This window comes from Crocodylus siamensis, chromosome 4, assembly GCF_052110815.1.
Source record: "Crocodylus siamensis isolate JL-2025a chromosome 4, ASM5211081v1, whole genome shotgun sequence".
Taxonomy (NCBI): Eukaryota; Metazoa; Chordata; order Crocodylia; family Crocodylidae; genus Crocodylus; species Crocodylus siamensis.
Window position 1 is genome coordinate 108,983,807 of NC_143398.1, and position 21,008 is coordinate 109,004,814.

At 40.8% G+C, this 21,008-nt stretch overlaps 1 protein-coding gene across 1 annotated transcript in view; it reads left to right on the forward strand.

Annotated features, from left to right (window-relative positions):
• The first annotated feature begins 393 nt into the window (after positions 1–393).
• The window catches only part of FAM180A (family with sequence similarity 180 member A), a 32,273-nt gene continuing 11,658 nt past the window's right edge, over positions 394–21,008 (forward strand). The window contains exon 1 of the mRNA XM_090041100.1: positions 394–628. Within this exon, the coding sequence (XP_089897226.1) occupies positions 553–628 (76 nt within the window). The 5' untranslated portion in view covers positions 394–552. The remainder of the gene's footprint in view (positions 629–21,008) is intronic.

The following is a 21,008-nucleotide window of genomic DNA, read 5'->3' on the forward strand; positions in this document are numbered from 1 at the left end:
AATGAGTGACGATGGTGAATCATAGAGGCAAAATGTTCCTTCTGCATGTATGTCCAACTCCCTGTTTCATGTATCCAATAACTACAACACACCCCTCAGCAGCTGGCTCTTAACCTACACGCTTTTGTATACCCTCATGCACACAGCAGAGGAAAAATATATAGATCAAACATTTGAATAACAGTTTTTTAATGTAAATTGCTGAAATAGTATTTACTGGGCAAAATAAATTCCAACTGCCCCATCTAAGAACTGAAACTGAAATACAAAAATTTAATGATATTTATTCCCATAGCTGCCAGCAAACTCACATGCACCATGAGTCATTCCAGATGTGGATAAAAACAAAGTCTGCCTGTAAAAGTGAATTCCCTTATCCCAAAGAGAGTTGGTTTAAGAGAGGTGCTTGCTCCACTGACTTCAATTGCCCTCAGGAGAGCCGGTAGGTTCTTCTTCTGTGGGGGAAGGGAAGAGAAGAAAGCACTTGCCTGTTCCTGAAGAAAGGGAGGAAGGAAACAAATAACATATAAAAAGAGATATCTAAATTAAAGGATGCATTGGAAGACTTTAATATTGCTGCTATTCTATTACGATGCTCATGCCACTGTGACTCCCAGGTGGAACAGAGGTAAGATTTAAACATCAAAACCTGTTTATGGGGAAGTTCTGAGACCGTAGAATGGCTCTGAGACTAAATTTCACTATTTTTCTCAGGTGCTGGTCCCAGCTCTTGAATTTTTCCCATTCATAGCAGGTTGTTATTTTTTTTTTCCCCCTTTCTCTATTTAATTCTTTTGTTTTCTTTAAAAGAAAATTAGAGACCACTTTTGGGGCATAAAATCCCAAAGTAAAAACTTTTCCTGCTATAGGAGGCACAATTCTCTCTGCTCTCCTGAGCAGATGCTTGGGGTTTAAAAATAAGTAGCTATACTCCGCAAAAAAGTATGACTACTATAGCACAGAGGGTACCTCAGTATAATAGGAATGCCGAGTCTGGGTGACTAGTATTTTTCATACACAGAAATCTGCTTTCGAAGCTATCACATTTGGGCTGTCAATATGCATGGGCTGTCAATATGCATGTGTGTGTGTGTCTATAGTCAGTGACTTGTAGAAGTCACAAGTATGTGAGTCCACTTCTGGGGCTCCCAGATGGCTTACAGGCACAATAGTGCCCACTTTATGGGCACCGTTAAAACACAATCTTTACTAAAAATGTCCTTTTTCATTTTCTTTATTCTCTCCTGCGGTACTTGGCTGTAGTGCTCTGGTTGCTACATTAGTGCTGCCTGGAATGGGAAAAGGAAACGCCTCCCATCTGAATTTTTGAGACTGACCCTAAATCCACAGATTTTCAAGGGAATTTGGCACAAGTGAAAGACACACTAAATTTATCACTCAAAAAAACCCTGCTTCTGTTGACTCAGTTCCTTCTAACTGAGACTGTGTTCTATAACACAGTTGGGTTTTGAAGACGTGTCAGTGATTAATGAGCTAGTAAAGAAGTTTTAAGTCTTCTTCAGTTAAAGGTTCCCTAGGTGGTAGTGTGGCTAAGTGAAAAAGTGCACTAGGCCAGAATTCAGGACACCTGTTAGGAGGGGATAGCTATTTTAGAAGATGGAAGTTTCAGCACATATTTGGGGGAATTAATTGATTGGGTTTGTTACCTGGTCTGCCCTATATAAAAGGCTAAAGGGTTTATTTCTCACAGACATGATGTTATTGGAAGATTTATTGATGACAAGTAGTTGCCATGGAGCTGCTTTCTGACCTCATCCAGTGCCCCAGCTCTAAGCATGTTCCAGATACGTGGCAGCTGAAGAGTCTCCCCTATTCTTCTATGACCCAGTAATTCTGGCTTCTCCTGAAATGCCCATGTGCCATCCCGTGTTTAGCAAAAACTTGAAAGAAAAGAGCTAGGCATCGCATGTTGCCCCAGAGGTCAGCAGATTTGGGCTTTCTTGAATTTGGTGGGAAGCAAGCCAGGGCTCATCCACTGAGTACAGCCTGCCGCAGGTCCTGCATGGTCCAGAAACTGCTTTTGAACATCTCTTAAAATTAGTCTTATCTGCCCTAATTGTGAATCAATTGAGAGAGGCTTTCCTCAAATGGCCAAGACCCAAAATCTTTAGGCCATACTGAACCAAAGCCTACAACTGAATAGCACCTTGAAGTGCACAGGAAATCAGTGCAGTTACTAGCGAAAGGATGGAACACCATTTTTGGGGGTTAATACCTCTTCACAGGGAGGCAGACTCAGTCCCATGCCAGCTTTAGGCTTCTAGTGTTCTTCAGGGAGGACTCCGTGTTGGAGGACTCATAACTTCATGAATGGTAGTGGCCAGAAGTGGCTTTAAGAGAAATCATTTCAAGCAGATATAAAGAAACCACCTATTCTCACCAGTCTCATGTATCTAGGACATATTTATTAATTTCTTGGAAACTGAGGGGGAAATTTGATGCAATACTGAGGTTAAGACACACCCTTACTATACACTCAGAAGGCTTCACTCAACTCAGAAGTTACAGTTCTGTCTTTTCTGGGTTAAACCTCAGACAGCGGAGTCTCATCCAAGACCTGATCCCAGCTTGGCACTGGAAATGAACAGACAACAGAGCATCTGGGTCTGATGAAAATGAGACATAAAGCTGCGTGTCATCTGCATATCGACCAGCAGCCCAAATCATTTAAAGAAAAGACTTTAGGACAAAGTTGGTTGATTTTGGTTGTTAACAGTTGATTTTTATAATCAATATGAATGCTGGATAAAATATACCCTGGATTGCAATCCCAGTGTTGAGGACATGTCCCAGGTCTGTTTTGAGGTAAAAATGGCCCAACACTGGAGACATCCAGTGAAACCCATGACATAGGGACTCCTATAAATTGAGCCTATGGACAGAATTGCATTGTAACAGATCACTGAGTTTTGCTACATGTGTTTCAATCAAAAGCAAATAACTAGAAATGAACATATGACTTAGAGAAAGTCAGCTATAAGGCTCCCTGCCCCTTGTATGTGGGACTGGGGCAATAAAGAAGGCAAGCTCAGAAAGATCTTTGGAAAGGTCTCTACAGTAGTGATAAATGGGTGCCTAGCTCTCTATAGCTTTCTAGCTGGCAGGAGATGGAAGGCTTTGCATGGTTAGTACTTAGTATTAGAAGTTTGAAAATAAACCATTAGGAAAGTTGTCTGATAAATGGCTGTTGGGAGCTTTATTCTACCTTCTCTTCCTGGTGAGGTAAAGCACTGACAGTCTTATAGCACAGTAAGGGGGTTGAGTAGACTTGCTTTACTTCCATGTTCTTCTAAAGGTTTTGCAACATTACTAAATTTGTTTTAATAAGCAACAGGTTATGAGCTGGCCTTTTGGTGCAAATGTAATTTTGGTATTGTAATGAATGATGCTTTTTGTGACAAGATGCACATAAGATTATGACTACTTCTGATAAAGCTCAAGCCAGAACTCAAGCTCTGAGTACATGTGCAATGAATGCAGCCAACTTCTAGAAGCTTTGGACACCAGGGGTTAAATTCTGTTCTTTTGCTATAAAACCACAGACTTCCGTAGAGCTGCTCTAAATGCACACTGCTATAACAAAAGCACAATTTGGCCCAGGCTCTGTATTCTTGGCAGTGTTGGTCTCTTAGTAGAAACCCCAAGCCTTGCTAGCATATTTAATCTCAGACAGTTATATTTTATTAGCTTTAAGGGTTTCCTGATCAGGGGCAGATACTGCACAGGTTGAGACACATTTGCAGTGTGGTTGCTGGGGTAATGAAGGTGCAAAATAATTCCTTGTGGTTTAGCTTCCTCCAACACTGGGGAAGCAATTGTGTCTGTAATTTCACTTACCAATGAAGGCTGGAGAAGGAGGAATGGAAAGTATTTAAGATTTGGGGAAAGTAAAATTCCTCTCAACTGGTTGATAGACATTAGTTTGAACCCTTCCTCCTATGCTCTGCAATCTATCATTCCATAAAATTGGGGAGGTATTTATTCCCTCAAGGCATTTCCTACATTTGTCCCTAAGGTGAAGGAAATTATTTTGACAAATTTCCTTGGGACAGTCCTAGTTCTCAATACCCCATCAAATGTTCTGGCAATATAGCTAATGAACTTAAGTCAATAGCCATTGTTTGAATCACCAGCCTTTACAGACTTATAGTGCTCCCAGCTGCAGAAAGCCAGTATAAATGTATAAGTGGTGCCAAGTCCATGTGGTCCTACAACACGCGCCACTTATACATTTAATCAGGGCAAGGGTACAACATGAATCCCCAAATTATATTGCGACTCACCTCTCTCCCCAGCCCTTCCTCATATTCCATAGTTAAAGGCTACCACCCCCCTTGTGTAGCATTCTTCAGGCTTTTACTGCTGACAGCAATACTCACTCACCACTTCCGGCTTGGATGGTGTATTTGAAGAGAAGCTGGCTTGAATACAACGTGGAATTACCACACAAATGGACACACACACCCAGCAGCCCCAAGTGTACTGGCTGTACATGATTTTGGCTTATTGAGGACATGCTGATGCTTCCAAAGGTCTGGCCCAAGTGTAAAAGCAGATTACACCAGCTGGACCTGGAACAAAAGCTTTTTAAAATGTATTGTCCTATTCACGTGCATTAATTTCCATAGAGTCATCGTTATCTGATTAATAAAAAAATGCATTATATAAAAAACTGTGAAGGAGATGAAAGCTGGTGAAACACGACCAAACATCTTTGCTTGGATGTGTAAAGTATACATAGAAGAGACAAGATTTTCCCTGTCTCAGGATTATATAACGGCCTGGAAAACAGCCAGGGTTATCTGTATTTCCTTGCCTTTGGGACCCCACTCTAGCAAAATGCCATGGAAACCAGTAGTTACACTATCAGGTGGCTTGGCCCTGGATGATCCTACCTGTTATTACCTATCCTCCATTTCACACAGTCATGTTAATTCTCAGAGCTCTATACTCGTTAGAAATAGCTGGAGTCTCCTTTCAGGTTAAAGTCCCACTAGTGACAATTGTAACTTTCTTTTGAGGAGGTCTAGAATATCAGGCTGAGACTCAGAGGGTTCTAGTCCCCGCTGGGTGGCTTCGGGCAAGCCACCCGACTTACCTTTGCCACTGTTTCCACAGCTGTAAAATGGGATAATGGTTCTGACATCCTTGCAGAGTGCTATGTCCGGGCTAGGTATTGTCACGTGCACTGAATTAAATAATACATCTGCAGATTTAAAAGAACAGCAAAGTGAGAAAGGGAAGACAGAAGGAAAAAAAGAAAATGATGTATTTTTCATGTGAGATCTGAAAATGAGAGCTGATGGGGCAAAGACACAAAAGGGTGTTATTTGTCATGGTAAATATTTCATTGGAAAGAGTGTGAGTCTATAAAGGGACGAGTTGCTGTTGAAAGAAAAAAGAGAAGAGTCACATATGAGTTAAAAGGGTCAGATCCTGACTACTACTCAGGCTGCCTTGTGCAATTTTAGAAGGAAAAGAAGTAGCTGGAACAGTACAATCTTGGAAGAACTTTTCCTGCCTAGGGAAAACTCCCTGTAATGGAGAGCTAGCTTTGCACTTATACTAAACCCTGTCCTTCTCATGTCCCTGACTCTCAAAGCATCCCCGTGGAGCCCTGGGCAGCCCACTTCAAGACAGAACAGCACTTTGGCTACTCTACTGTCTACTGAGAACAAGATTTGTGACAAAATAAGCAATCAGCAGCTGCTGCCTCTGCTGACCTGGGCTGAGCCCAGGCAAACACAGCCAAGGATTTGAGGAATAGGTATAATTTTGAATTGGACTGTTGAAGCAACAAAGAACCAGTTGTAGGTGTTTTGGCTGAGGGTGGTATGGTAAAAAGACATCTCTACAGAATGAGCAGTTTTATTAACTTGTGATGAGGTCAGAGGGGGAATGGGCTGCCAGAAATCACCTAGGTTTAGTTTTGAGAAGTGTTTTCCTACAGAGAAAATGATCACACTATTAATGAGCAGGAATCTAAATGATTCTGAAACATTCTTCCCCATGTGAAGCAGCCCCAAGTGCTAAAGGTCACATCTTATACAATCATGAATTGGATGATGGAATTAAAAAGAAAAACATGCAAGACCAAGATGATTTGGAAAAGAGACTTAGGTAAACAATAATGGAGCAACAGGGAGCTTTATGACCTTCTCCTCAGTACATGCCAGCCTAAAAGAAGAGTGTATATAGAACAATGATTCTCAACCAGGGTGCCACAGCAAGGGTGCCTTGAGATCATTCCAAGGGTGCTGTAGGATGCCACCCAATGTTAGCACTCTTAGGTGTGCAAACATAATTCACAAGATAAACCCAGAGATTTCAAATAGGGAACATTCTGACCTGTTGTGATCCTTCTCAGTTCTTTATAACAGAATAATTGCTCTATTATTTTTCTGTAGTCAGAAAACAAATTAAGAGCTGGCATTTTCCATCAGGTGCCTTAAATCTAGCAAGGGTGCTTTGACTCTAAAAAGATTGAGAACCACTACTATAGAACTCATTACCAGTGGCACCTAACTCCTGAACGATGACAATAACAGAATTGGCTGGGACTGGTGACTTACTAGAAGAAGCCTCTGCTCCTTCCTTGGGCCATACCACGAGAGGCATACACTCTGAAGTCACATCTGCAATTCATGTAATCCCAGACTTATCATATGATACTGGCCATTTTACATATGAGTACAGACCATAGCTCTGATAGCCTGGCCAAATTTCACTTTGAAAATTAGAGTCTACCTGTGGTCCACAAAATTCCCCCTTCAGTGTCAGAATGAAATAGTATTCTTAACTTCCCGCTGAACGAGTGTTGTGATTGCATGCTGCTAAACCATTGTGTTCCACATCAGCAGTGACAGTGCTTGGGTGAAATGACTTCTGCATATTTAAATCTTGTAAACTAATTTGAGGGTTCTTCTTTTTATTGCTTATTCATGTGCCTAAAGCACCCAGAGGTCTCATTTGTGCCAGGCATTGTACAGATGCACAAAGCAAAACGACAGTCCCTCCTCCAAAGGGCTTCCACTCTAATTAGATCAGTCAGAAAAAAGAATGGGAGAAAGGAAATGTTAATATCTTCCTTTGATTGAGAGAGTTCTGAGGCACAGGTAGGTAAGTCACTGGGCCAAGGCCTCCCAGGAAGACTATAATGCAGCATATTGGCAGGAGTAATGATTTTGTTCTGTCTCTCAAGTTTCAAGTGCTTTTCAATGCACGCTTTCTGGAAAGATAATGCCAGATCCACTGGGAAGGTAATGCCTTTTCACATAGAACAAATCACTTTCAGCAGAACAAATCAAGGGACTTAAACTCCATTGCAAAAGTTTTAATTATTCCAATTATGGCTGGTGAGATCCTCAGCTGGTGTAAATTGGGATAGCTCCTGGAGGGCAGTGGAGTTAGTTTGATACACAGGTCCTGAGGTTCTGGCTCAGAAAGTTAACCTATAGACAGGCCCTCACTAAAATTTGGGCCCTATAGCACAACCATGAGGACTATTTTAGTTGGCTCTGAAAAGGGTGACTTATGCTTGTTCCTTGCTGGGTGCAATCCCAGCCCCACTGATGTCAGTGGGAGTTTCCCCATTAACTTCAGGAGGGACAGAACCTCACTCACTATCTCTTACTGTATTTCCTATGGTAAGCATGAAGGGTCAAAGGTCTCTGGTAGCATGCATATAATTTCTGGAATCTACATGATTTTTCAACAGTGGTAACATTATCACTAGAGACTACCTGGACACCAGAAAGCAGTAGGAAAAGAAGGAGCTGTAACAGGTTATTACAAAAGAGAACAACAGAAATATTTCCCCAAATAGCACTGATCCCCCAGTCCAGTGCTTGTGAAGTTCTGTGCTGTTGGGGAGATGCAAAGGGAAGAGCCTTTCCTCTGTTATTTCCCATTCACACAAATGTTTCATTCTGTTGGTTAAAGCTGATGCTGGGGCATTTCTTGGCCCAGTTTGTTAATTAAATGAACCCCTCCTGACTCCACTGAGATCAGAGCTCATAGCATTGTTTTGAAATTCCTCATAGGGAACAGGTTACCAGCTCAACTCTCAATGCAAAATTTCCAAGAAGCTTAGCTTAAGAGGAGTTAGGCTGTTGAAAAAATCCTGTATGTGGGAAAAGCAAGTAACTTCAAGAGGGTGATTAGGGGACATGACAGGGAAAGATCATGAAGCTAAAATTTAGTGCTCGATGTTGCCATATTGGAGACTCAGATTTGATTCCTTCTGAAGTTTGTGGGGCAACAAGATGCATTTCCTGGGGCAGATGTATAAACATTTACTGATGTGCATATATTGTCCCCCTTTGTGTTATACTCAGGGAGCAGAGTGTTGGGATTACACAGTAAGACATAGGCTTTGTGCAGCTGTAAACTCCTAATGCTACATTGACCTCAACCTGGAAATCTGCCTGAATGAGTGAGACCAGAGCTAGATTGGTGTGGTCTATCTTGTGGGTGTTAAGATAACCCCTTGTGGAGCCTGTGATTTGATTTCTCCTTTATGTTGGAAGGGATATGGCCCTTCTAAACTGATTGTGTTTAGATGAGCTACAGGAGGGAAAAGCATGTGTTTACCTAGCAAAGACATACATGGGGGAAAGGGAGATGGGAAAAGATAGATGTAAAGAAAACATAATGGACAAGAAGCAAAGAGAAAAAGGGAAAGAAGATCAGTTGGACAGAGGAGAGTGAACAAAATATATGGGGCTGGAAAAAACTAAAGATGGAAAGAGAGAGAAAATGTGATTAATATTGGTAGAAAGACTAAAACAGACATACTGTAAAGTTACTGCAATTATAACCCACTCTACAGTGTGTCATGAACCCAGGAGATGTTAGTCTGTTACAGCCGTCTTTATTTCACCTGTGACTTCAGGCTAAATGGGGCCACTAGATTTATCTGGGTAGTGAAAGGATGTGAAATTGGGTTTGGTACACAGTAGGGCTTCTCCTTCCTTTTTCTTATGAGTGGGCAAGAGTTGGAGAATCTGTACAGAAAAGAGAGGATAAGGATAGATGAATCTATTGCAGCTCCCTGTGAGACAATTTGTTCCTTTAGCCTGAGAGAGAGGGATCCATGTCCTTGGGTCTGGAAATCATCACTTCTCTCTAGAAGCTGGCCAAGTTTGTGGCCATTACGTGGCATTCTTTTACTGGCTCTAGCAAGGTGGAAACTTTTCATTGTTTCCTTGTTTGTATTTATATGTTAAAAGTAGGATGGTGGGAACTGTTTTTATCTCTTACCTACCAAAACAGAAAAAAGAGTTTAAAATGTGGCCATTATATAATTTATTACTATTGCCCATAGTTTGATGCTGAGCAAACACCATTTCCAGTTAAAAACTGCTTGCATAAATCAACGTAGCTGCACAGTTCCTGATCCGTAAATGAGACCATGCATTTCCTGTAAGAGAAAAAACTTCTCATTCTCTGGACTTTCCTGCCAAAAGTTCTGGGAGTCAAAAAGTTCAGAAATTATAGAAAACACACACAGAGGTGCAACTGGCTGACTTATTTTAGGATCTGCTTGAACGAGGAAGTTTAAGGCTTGCTTGTATTCATGCAGAAATGCAAAGAGGGAGAAGAAGGGGCACTGTTATTTCTTCCTTTGTGCTCCAGTATAAAGAGTAGGTACAAGCAAGACTTGAATGCAGAAAGTAAAGGAATATGCACTCTTGGATTAAATTCTCCAGTGGGAACAGGAACCATATTGCACCATATTGAAGTGTGGCTCACAATTATATTCCTGATTCTAATGAACTACCAAGATGTCAGTTTTCTTCTATCAAACATATTTAGTGGAATGAGTAACAGACTTGCTTTTTGGCTCTGGTTTGATGCTCATGTCTGCATAATCTAATTGGTCCAGTCCCTCCTCTGTCCCCTCTCACACAGCATACCCTCCATCTCTCTCTCTCACATTATCTTGTTTCTATCCAAAATTTTCCCAGCTGCAGAAGACTGGGCTGCCCCCCAATTTTCAGATCCCTGTGAACCCTCCAGAAACTCAACTAGTGTACCTGGAAGAAGCAGCCGACAGCCTAGAAGAGGATTGTGCACTTGTTTGTGGAAATCTACATAAGAAGGTTGCTGGCAGCTAGCAGAGCTTGTGGATCAAGGTGCTTGGCTTTGTTTAGCCCATGTGCACCCGTGGAGGGTGACGGTGAAGACAAGTGCTGCCAGGAACTTATATTGCATTAAACAGCAATACAGGCAAGACCATAGAGCAAAATAGCTAATTAGTAGGGATCTACTTCCCTATATGAAGGGGAACAAAAAATTGTGAACCACTCATGGCATATTTTCATGGTCTTTTCACAGTGAATTCTGCCCCCCTCCCCGCCCAATTGACCAAGGGGCACTGGTGGTCCCACCCCATCCCAGTGATTCTGTACAAAATATCAGGGAATGCCAGTTTTTGCGGGGATTGCAAAACCACCTTTTTCACATTTTCCATGAAAAATGCAAAATTGTGAATTGCGTAGATCCCTACTAATTAATAGAGTTCCATGTATCTAGTAGTTAGATTTGTCGATACAAATTTTGTCCTGGCATAAGTGCAACCATGTGTAATGCACAGTTGTGTGTCCTCTTCTGTGCCTGATCCACAGGAAAGGAACTCTGTTACAGCCCCTACCTTCAGAGTCTGGCCTTTCAGCTCATGCTGTAGACACTCAGGAGTTTCAGAGGCTCCTGATTCAAGTTGGGATGTCAGCCAAGATGGAGGCTGTCATACAGAAACATTAAACTTCATTGAAGTCATCACACATTAAGGCATCTGAATCTCAAACTAGACCTTTTCATCCCCTAGGCAATAGGTGTACTAGGTAGTGGTGTAACAAGGGTGGGTCAACAGGAACAACTGCTCCAGGCACTGATGGGGATGGGGAGAAAAAAAATATGGCTTTTGCTGCAGCTACATGTTGCTCCAGGGTGCAGCAGCCATGCCAAGAGCCAGGCCACATTCTTCTGCTGCTGATACTAGGTGAGCTAAAAAAGAGTGTGTTCACTTTTCTAACCTCATTTCAGATAGAAGGAGCTGTTTACAGTTTATTGTATTTTCCTTTTCTTATCTATTTGCAAATTCTAATGCATTTCTTTTGTGAGCTCTGTTGACAACATATTTCCAAGGATCTTTTTTTTTTAATTAAAAAAAAAGAAATTGTCAAGTCACTTGCTGACCACAGACCAAGGCACGTGAACAGCTCAGCAACAACAAAGCAATGTGCATTCTTCTTCATTATTTGTATTGTGGTAGTGTCTAAGAGCTGCACCAAGACCCCACTGTGCTTAGGAGTGGACAAACACTGAACAAAAACATGACTCCTTGCCCCAAAGGACTTCAAGGTAAATAATAGCTCAAGTGGTCACAAGAAGCCCTATGATAACAATCCACAGAACATGTGACATGAGGGAAAAAACATTTGAAAAGAAGCACAATTTCAGTGCAGTGCTCCAGGCAGTTATTAGCAATGAAAGAATAAATCAAATTAGTAAAAACTTATTTTGCAGAAGTATATGACAGTTCATTTAAATCCAAGCAGTTTATTCAAGACTTTCCCCAGTCAGCTTCCCTGACTAGTTCACCCAGCCCTCAAGGGTGCCTGAAGGGAATAGCCCTCAGGCTTCAATCAGGCAGTAACGCCCCAAAATAATTTCACCCCAGCAGCCATTTCATTTTAGAGATAGTTATGCAATTCTGTCTCCATGGAGGGATTATTGTCCTGAATTCAACCTTCCTCATTTTATGACATTATGTCATTAGCATTTTTTGATAAATTTGTATTTGGGTTATTTTCCTTGGAAGACAAAATCCCTTTTTTCTAAGTGCAGATCAACAAACTGCAGGAGCAGGAAAGCCAGGGTGGGAGGAAATATCATTTTGTCAAATAGACATTGACCAATGTGGCAAAATCCACTTGGCTGGAGAGCCTCTGAACCAGTGTGAGACTCTGCAGAACTGGAGGAAGGGAAGAGGTGCTGAAAAGCTACAGTTTTCATTAGGTTTGATGGCACCTGTAAATGCTCAGCACCCGTCATCATTTACTCCTCCAATAGGGAACCGAAAGAGGTTCTCATGCCATTATTGATCACATAGCTTGGTGAACTTGAATCTACGCTCTTCCTCTGCTCTGAACTTCAGCACTGGGTTTTCAAATCTCAGGCAATTTGATGAGGTTTTAATGCTGCTTTTAAGACTTCTAAGAATTTCGCCCAAAATGTCCAACTAGCTTTAGAAGTTTGCAATAGGTTTGGTTTATCTTAGCTTAGTATTCTCACTTAATGTCCTAGTAGCAACCCAGTCCTGCATCACCTTCAGCTTTTAGACAGCTGACTGTGAACACACGAATTTCAGAGCAGTGTGAATGAAGAAAGGATAGCCCCAAAGAATGAAAAATCTGGTTTTTGACTCACGTTAGGATGCATTTCATATTCATACTTCAAAATTGTTGATGAATTTTTGGCAGTGCCAAAAATTGTTGATGTGCCATATACTAACATTTGCGTGCTTTCCAAATGTTTATGCCAGGCTTCTGTTGCATCCTATTAAAGATGTTTTATGTTAGCTATGAACAGCACGTAGAATAATAGGCTCCAGATAGACAGCAGCAGCTTTCATTCTGGTTGTGCAACTGGACTATGTTTCAAACTCCTGTCTCTGAGTCAAGCAGCTTCAGATTCGTCTGAGCAAAACAGGTGCACAATTCTACTCAAACACATCCACATCTAACTTCTGTTCTTAGCTTCTTTCACATACCTCTCTTTTTTATCATCACTATTGGAGCATACATGATGCTTTGAAGAGACCTTGTTTCCAGGAAAGTTGATTTGCTCAGTAATTCCCTTCTTCTTAGCAGACAAAGCTAGTTATATGCTTTCTCCATCCAACACATCTTCATGTCATTAAGAAAACTAGCAGCAGGTGCACAGACACTGGAGTTCAACTGACATCTGGAAAAACAGCTGGGCTCTTCCTATTTTTGAAGTAGGAAAGCAAGAAGAAAGATTCATATGTTCTCTATCTGCAAATGTAATTGAATTGGGAAGGGACTTTGGGAGACAGTGTCTTACTAATCAACCAAGTAAAGAAAATTCATTGGCAGTTTTGAGTGTGTACTGATAGCTAACATCACTGGGTATTGGCCTGTCTGGTCTGTGAAACTAGAAGTGGATTAATCTCACCAGGACAATTAACTCAGTGTTAAGTAAAGCTAACCTCACCCTTTCTTGCATAAGTAGGTGCATTACAAACAGGTCTAGGGAGGTGATACTTTCCCTCTATGCAGCATTGGTTCTGGGCACTGCACTTCAGGAGGGATATGGATGGCCTGGTGAGGGTTCAGAGGGCCACTAATCTGGTTAAAGGCCTACAGAAAAAGCTCTGTGTGGACTAATTGCAAGACCTGAACCTCTTCAGCCTCCTCAAGAAGAGGCTGAGAGGTGATCTTGTGGCCGCCTACAAGCTCATCGGGGAGGCCAGCAAGAAATAGGGGATACAATGTTTACCAGGGTGCCTGTTGGGGTAACTAGAAATAATGGCCACAAACTGGAAGGGAGCAAATTCAAATTTGACATAAGGAAAAAATTCTTTACCGTGAGGGTTGCCAAAATATGGAATAGGCTTCCAAGGGTGGTGGTGCTGTCCCCTTCCTTGGAGGTGTTTAAAAGGAGATTGGACAGATACCTGGTCATCTGACCCCAACACTCATTCCTGTCCAGGGCAGGAGGTTGGAGTCCATGATTTAATAAGTCCCTTCCAACCCTAACATCTATGAAACTATAAGAATCTGGCTCCTTGTTCACATATTGTCTGTGATCAGTTCCTAGATTGTATGGGCAGAAGAGGTTATTGGGTCACCCAGTCTGACTTCCTGTATAATTCAGGCCATAGAATTTCATCCAGCTACTTCAGAATTAAGCCCACTGCAGTATCTGACTGAAGCATGCCTTGCAGACAGGCAAGCCAAACTAGAGCTGAAGACATCAAGAGATGGAAAAGCTTTTACTTCCCCTGGGAGCTTGTTATAATGGTAATCACCTTCACTGTTAAAAAAAAAGTGTTCCAAATTCCACTGAAAAGTTTTGCCTACCTAATTTATATGGCCTTATTTTTGTCCTCTGCCTGGATGGAGCTAACAGGTAATAATGAAAAATTATAATTGGATATTTGAGTTTAATTGATAGTTAATGAAGCAAAATCCAGATTTTTACCTGGTAGGTAATGCATTTCCAAAGTGGCTATTGATTTAATTTTTGAGTCGTCGTACTCAAAGTAGTCACATTTAATTGTGGATTTCTTCTAATAAAGCTATTTCATTGGACCATTCAAGAGAGAATTAAACAAAAGGAGAGTAAACACAATGGAATTAAATGTGTTGGGGGAAAAAAATCAAATAGGTAGTAAGAGAGATGCATGCAGCTTCTGTTCAGTTCTACATGGAAAAGGGATTATAATAGTTTTCAGCAGTCCAAGGGATGCAAAAGTTTTTTGTGCTCTGATTATTAGAGAAAAGGGAATAGAGGCATTAGGATTCTGGTCTCTCATATTTCTTACAGCCCCATAATTTGTCCTATGTCTTCCTACAGCAGAATCACTACAAAAATATGAAAGGCAAGGATCTTTGAGGGTGATACCTTGTATTGAACCAACTGCATGGTTGGCATAGACTTGCACAACCTTTCAGGTATCAAAGTATCATTCCTTAGGTCTCTGGAGAGAAAAATACTAAAATGTGATCATTCATAACAGATGTTCAATAACTGTGCTGGCAAGAAGCTATTACACAGCCACTAGCTTTCTCTTGCACTTTCTTTTCATGCAGACTTCCTTATTTTCCTTGAGGGTAAGGGTACTGGCATAGGTAGATCTAGAATTTTGAAAATGGTGAGGTGCATCATTACATATAACACAACACATATTTTTCTGCAATTAAAAATAAGCTAGAAGCTTTACTAATATATTAAGGCCTAGGGCTGTATTATTCCATTTAAGATGGAAGCAAAACTAAATATAACTTCATTGGAAGGCGTTAAAAACATCTGCAGGGCTATCAAATGGGAGCTTCATCACCAGGAGCAGCTAACAAACAGTAGAAGTGCACAACAAGGATAACTTGATTGCTTGACCATCAAGACTATTAAATAGGAGAGAGGGTTGCTAACATCTGTGGGATGAAGTGTTTAGAAGGAATTGGGTAGATCATAATGAGCCATGAAGTGAATTGACTCCCTCAGTGCTGCTTGACTAGAAATGCTGCTGCCACTGCCAGGCAGTTGGTTTTAAATTTTGGGTGGAGCAGGATTCAAAGAGGTGCAAGTGCATCTGTACACCCTCCTGGATCTGCCCCTGGGTACAGGGTCTAGCTTATGCATCCTTCTGGACATATCACCGCTACCCAGTAAAGCAGTACACATGAGCTCACCACATTCTGGCTCAGAAATAAGAGATTTGCCATTTGCAGCTGAAAGATACACTGATAAAAAGTAAAGGGGCATCTACGGATTTGGAAGCAGCAGTGTTTTCCACTGTTGGCCTTTCAGATGTGCAAAAGAAAAATGATTAGTTAGCTTTTCAAAGCTGCTGAATATCAGTGGGGTTTTTCGGTTGTTTTCTTGGTTTCCAGTGTTCTCTTTCCTTCATGAGCCTGAAAATTCATATTGTTTTGTTTGTGTTGACCTTCCCACCAAGTGCTGCGTGCAGCATCTACCAAAAGCACCAATAGATAATTTTGCTTTTTCCCTCCCTGCCGTGTTCTGCTCCTCAGAGTAAGAAATGAAAGTAGATTACACCACTAGACCATCCTTACTTTATTTGTCTCTGGAAAATAATTTCAAATTCTTTTAATTGTTTAGGACTGCCAGTGGTAAGGACTTTTGGAAGAAGTTATTCTGTGATACATGAAAAAGGACAGTGATGAAAGATGGTCTTGAGTTTGAGGCATTAGGCAGGGATTTAAGAAGTATGGGTTCAGTTCCCATCTCTTTCAGACCCCCTGCCAGGTGACTAAGATCCTTCTATGTCTGAGTTGCCCATCTGAAAAATGGAGATAACATTTTGTTTCTCCCTGTTCAGGTTCTAAGCAAGGACCGTCTTTTACTGTGTGCTTGTGGGATGTGTAGCACAAGAGGAAGCAATTTCTTGGCAATGTTGCAGTAGTAGTAGTAGTAGCAGCAATTCATCTGCAGTCCATTCCCTTCTTTTTTTTTTTTTCAGTGACTCTCCTCTTATTTGTCTCCAGGTCATCTAATGCAAACTGAATTTAGTATAGCCCTCTTTTAACAGTCTTCTCTCCCATATGGGCACAAAGTTTCCAGTTAGATCTCTCTTCATAATCATAGGAAGCAGAAAAGATACAGGATGGATTTAGGTCATGCTGATACCTGAAACTCACACAAGTAAAAAGTGCATAAATGATATAATTTCAGATGAGTAAATGTTTTAGTTAACTGCCATCAATGGAGGAGTTTTAATTCACTCAGAATAGATATGGGTAAAAGCTAAGATAGTTTCCCACCCCTTCCCTCTTTTTTTTTCTCTCTCACAGACATATCTCAGCTTCCTGAAATACTCCTATATTTCAGCTAGAAACTAGAAATGGGTTAAAGCCTTTTAGATCTTCCTGAGTGATGCACCGTAACATTTTATCATAAGTGCTCCATTACCAGGGAAGGATTTGCTCCTCTAAACTGTTATACTAAAATTGCTCTACACGGCAGAATTTATAATATATTTGTTTTCCCTCCGGGAATGACACATCTCAGGGGTTCTATAGCAGAAGATTTGTTGTGACTATGGTGCCTACAACAATGTATGGGGAAAGGTTCAAGTGTAATATGAGAAAGAATTTGGATTAGAAAAATGCTTTTAGAAAATAGGTAATTTGAATGAATTAAAAGTAAACTCAAGGGCTGGTAATTACCTACACAACTAAATAATTGTACATAAATCATTGTTCATTTTAAAAGACTTTAAAAGTAGAACTTACCTGAAAGTAACATTGAAATTCCTCACTTTTCTTGGGCGTATTTGGTAGCCATGTTGGTCTGAGAAAAAAAAGACATACAAAAAACTAGAACTCTTGGTTCCAAAATGATACCTTTTATTAAACCAACCATACTGCTTTTCTTGTGCACTCCAGTGGTGATTTGCGTTTCCTGTGTCCTGATCTGGATAGTCAGATTTTCAACCCTAGCAGCTTCATTTTGGGTTCTTAATTAGTCTTTTTTATTATTTAAAAAATCCAAATGTCTATACCTCTCTCTAGCTAACAGGGCAGGAAAAAAAGAGAGTTCTTCTTTTTCTTCATCATCATCATTTTTACTCTAAGGCTTCAAACACCGAAGTTCTAGATTCTATTACGGGAACCTAAATAGGCAGGTGCTATTTGGTTTTATTTAACTGCTGATTTAGTCTTCTTTTATAATAATACCTTTTTATTGCACTGCCATTTTCCTTTGAAGTCGATGGGACTTTCACATGCCAGTAGCGTAGGCCACTAGAGGGGATTTTTATGCAACATTTATTGTCTAGGGGGCTACTTGAGTGAGTGAGAGGTCGCACAAGGGTTACAGAAACTGGCCTTTGGCAATATGGTGTTTCTCCTTATCTCTCTGATACAGTCTAAACGAGCCTTTTCTTTCCCTTCTTTCTGTTCCTTCTGCTCTTCCTCCAACACTTTCCCTTTCCATTTCTCATGATTTATACTACAACACTAAATCATTCTTAACCTAGGATTTTTGATGGAAAAGGCAAAATGTCAAGAAAGATAAAGAACCTATTCCACGCTCCATTGAAATGCTGGTCAGGCAAAGTTCAGGCATGTGTAGACCATTCATTTTACGAACACTCTATTGGACTGTAGAACATATACCCTTCTGGGGTTAAGGCAAGCGCAGGCCAAAAAATAAGGGCAGATGGGAATATTATACAAAATCTGCTCATCTCTTATTAATAGAAACCCAGGTAATGTGCACTAGATGGATCGCATTCCTCCCTTCACTGCTTACTGCTTTTCCCTCATGGGCCTACACCCACCTTCTCAGTAAGAGGCTACTCTTCTTGTACCAGGTACAGAACAAGGTCTGCCAAAGGTGTAGCACAGAATGGTTTTCTTTGGCTGCAAAACATTTAGTGGCTTTGAACTGAGTGACAGTCAGTCTGGGACTAAGAGATACTTCAGAATTAGTCAAACAGCAATAACACCAGAGTGATGTTTGATTAAGTACTTGCAGTATTAATTCAGGAACTTATTTAAAAAACCACAATCAATAGTCACTTACTAGATAACATAACTACAAATTATTGTGGATCTGACTTAAATCCCTCTGAGACAAGTTATTTATAGAAGAAGTTGAAGTAAAAACTCTAAGAGTATCTTTGGTTTAAGGTCTCATACCTAGATTAGTGATCGTTTCTGATGTTTATATTGCAGTGTACTTCTAGGTTGTGGGTATGAACTTTTAGAAATACTACAGGCAAGTTGTTAAAGCAAATTCTCCCATGCATGTCTCTGGTGATGTCACTTCTGGAAAAGACAAAAAATAACCACAGCGAGATGTCCAACAATCTTCTCAATAAAATGACTTCTGCTTCCCTGGCCAGGTACAGATATTACTTTTACCAGTGTAAGTGATCAGAAACTGATCTATACCCATAACAGAACAGAAGTTTGGTGCACACTGACTGGTTTAAAAATGGCTGAACCTGGCCAAAGATTTGCCCTTTCTCTCCCCACACTAAATAGGTTCTATTTGTTACCTATTTAAACTATGCCACCTACAGAAAACCATGTAACTTAGATTCTGCCTTGGGATTTTTGAATGTCTGTACCTAGCCCCAAGGGGCTTGTGAACTATCACAGAGTATAGAATGGTTGCTATATTTGCCTATACAAATGGCACTGTCTTGCCAGCTTTCAACTCATTTGCTTGTCAAATGCTTGGGATTATCTGAAATAAGAAAGGTCTTGATCAAATGAAATGCCTTTCTATGAATAAGATAACTACTCTCAGCACAGCCCTCCAGATTCCTGAGCTCCACTCACTGCAGAATGCAATTACCAGAGTGCTGCAAAACAGGCAAAACAGGGCCCAGATGATGGTCCTCTTTTTGTTGCCCATTATATGCCACATAGGCCATGGAACAGGGTGGGCCACCCGGGCCATGGCCCAACCAAGTTTTAGCACGTTAATTTACTTAGCTATGCAGTTAAAAAACAGCAATATAGTTTTAACTGGAATGACAATTGCGTATTTGTGGGTTATTCAAATAAACATGCTAAAAGTTGGTCAGGCCATGGTCCAGGTGACCCACCCCATTCCACGTCCTATGATATGACATGATATCAAGAAACGCAGGAAAGGCCTAACCCCAACAAATAATAAAACCTGAGTGTAGCATTATTTATAGCTAGCATTGTCTTTCCCATTAGGGCTGTTCCTCGGTTTGGAAGGAGTGTATGCAAATTAGCTCAGGTTGATCTCCACTGAACTTCCCTCCAAACCACTGCATAACTCTGGTCACCTCTGTGTACTTGCATTACTGTCTTTCTGTCAGTTTTGTGTTGCCTGTTTATGAAACCCTCATGATCCATGTTACATAGGCAAGGGCCAAAGTAGAATTTCCTCATGGGAGACACTGAAGGAAATAAGAATAATTGTGTTTTCCCACTGCGATGGGACCTGGGTGGATTGAAAGTAGAGACAAAACACTAGCTAGGATCCAGGTGTATATGTACCTGGTTGAAGTCAACTATGGCCATGGGGCCACATACTTTATACAGATCACTGCTGGTTATTGACAGGAATCTGGACTAATTTTAGGAATAGGCCTGATCAAGGGAACAACTCGGACTATTCAGAGCATAATTAGATCTTCCAGTGTCTCTGGGTGTGTCGCAGCTCAGAACAAAACAGAACTGCCAAAAGAGACTTTCATGAAAAACATTTGCTTCAAACTATGGGATTGGGCTGCATGCAAAATTAACCAGAAAATTTGTGAGATTCTTTCTGTTTTACATTGTCATTTGCCAATTGCCACATGGGCCTTCTCTTTTTTCTTAACATGCTCTTATACACACACATACAGAAACACACATGTGCACATCTATTGCTGAGTGTCCATTTGGTAGTAATCACATTTGCTCCTCCTTTTGGCTGTAGCGTACGTCCAGAAAGGAATACTTATGCTACCATCTGGGATGCACTGACTTTTTTCTTTGATGTCCAGGAGCACTGTTTCCCAAAGCTGTGGAATTTGAGAAGAATAGGATGGTTTTACTGTGGGGGATGGGGCTGGACACACTGTAGAGCCTGGAGCTGTCATCTGGTGGTACTTAACTTCTAATGTGATGGGGACAAAAACAATCATCTTAGATGATGTGACCCTCCTTAAAGTCCCAAGGATTCCAGGGTAGAAGCAGCATTGATAACTGACAGGAACAGAAATTTCAGAAATCAGCCTCCCTCTTGCTGTTGACTAATATATGCATCCTGATGCTAATCAGTATTTCCTTGATTCCCCCCTTTAGAGTTGTAGGGTCTGTTCTAGAACCCACTACTGAGGTCAGAGAAATGGGTCGTGCTGATGTTAGCTGCTTAGGATGCGAGATGTGGAATCTAATAATCCATGGCCCATTGAAGTGAATGAAAAGTACCCTAATGCATCATGACTCCATTTGGATTAGATTCTTATTTTGTCACACTAAGCAGGGGAATATCTGACTGAAAAAAATGGACATATGTGAAGTTCTCAATCCAGTGCCAGAGCCAATAGTTTATTATGATGTCTTGTCATAAGAAAGGGAAAATATAGTTACTTTAAAAAGGCTTGCTACTAAGCAAAATATTATGCATTTTATGAATAAATTACTATAATATATGAGGAGGTAAACACAAGGAGCAGCAGCCTGCTGTGGAAAGAAAGAGAAAAAAATCCATCAGTTCTGGTCAGTTTTTAAATGAAACTATAT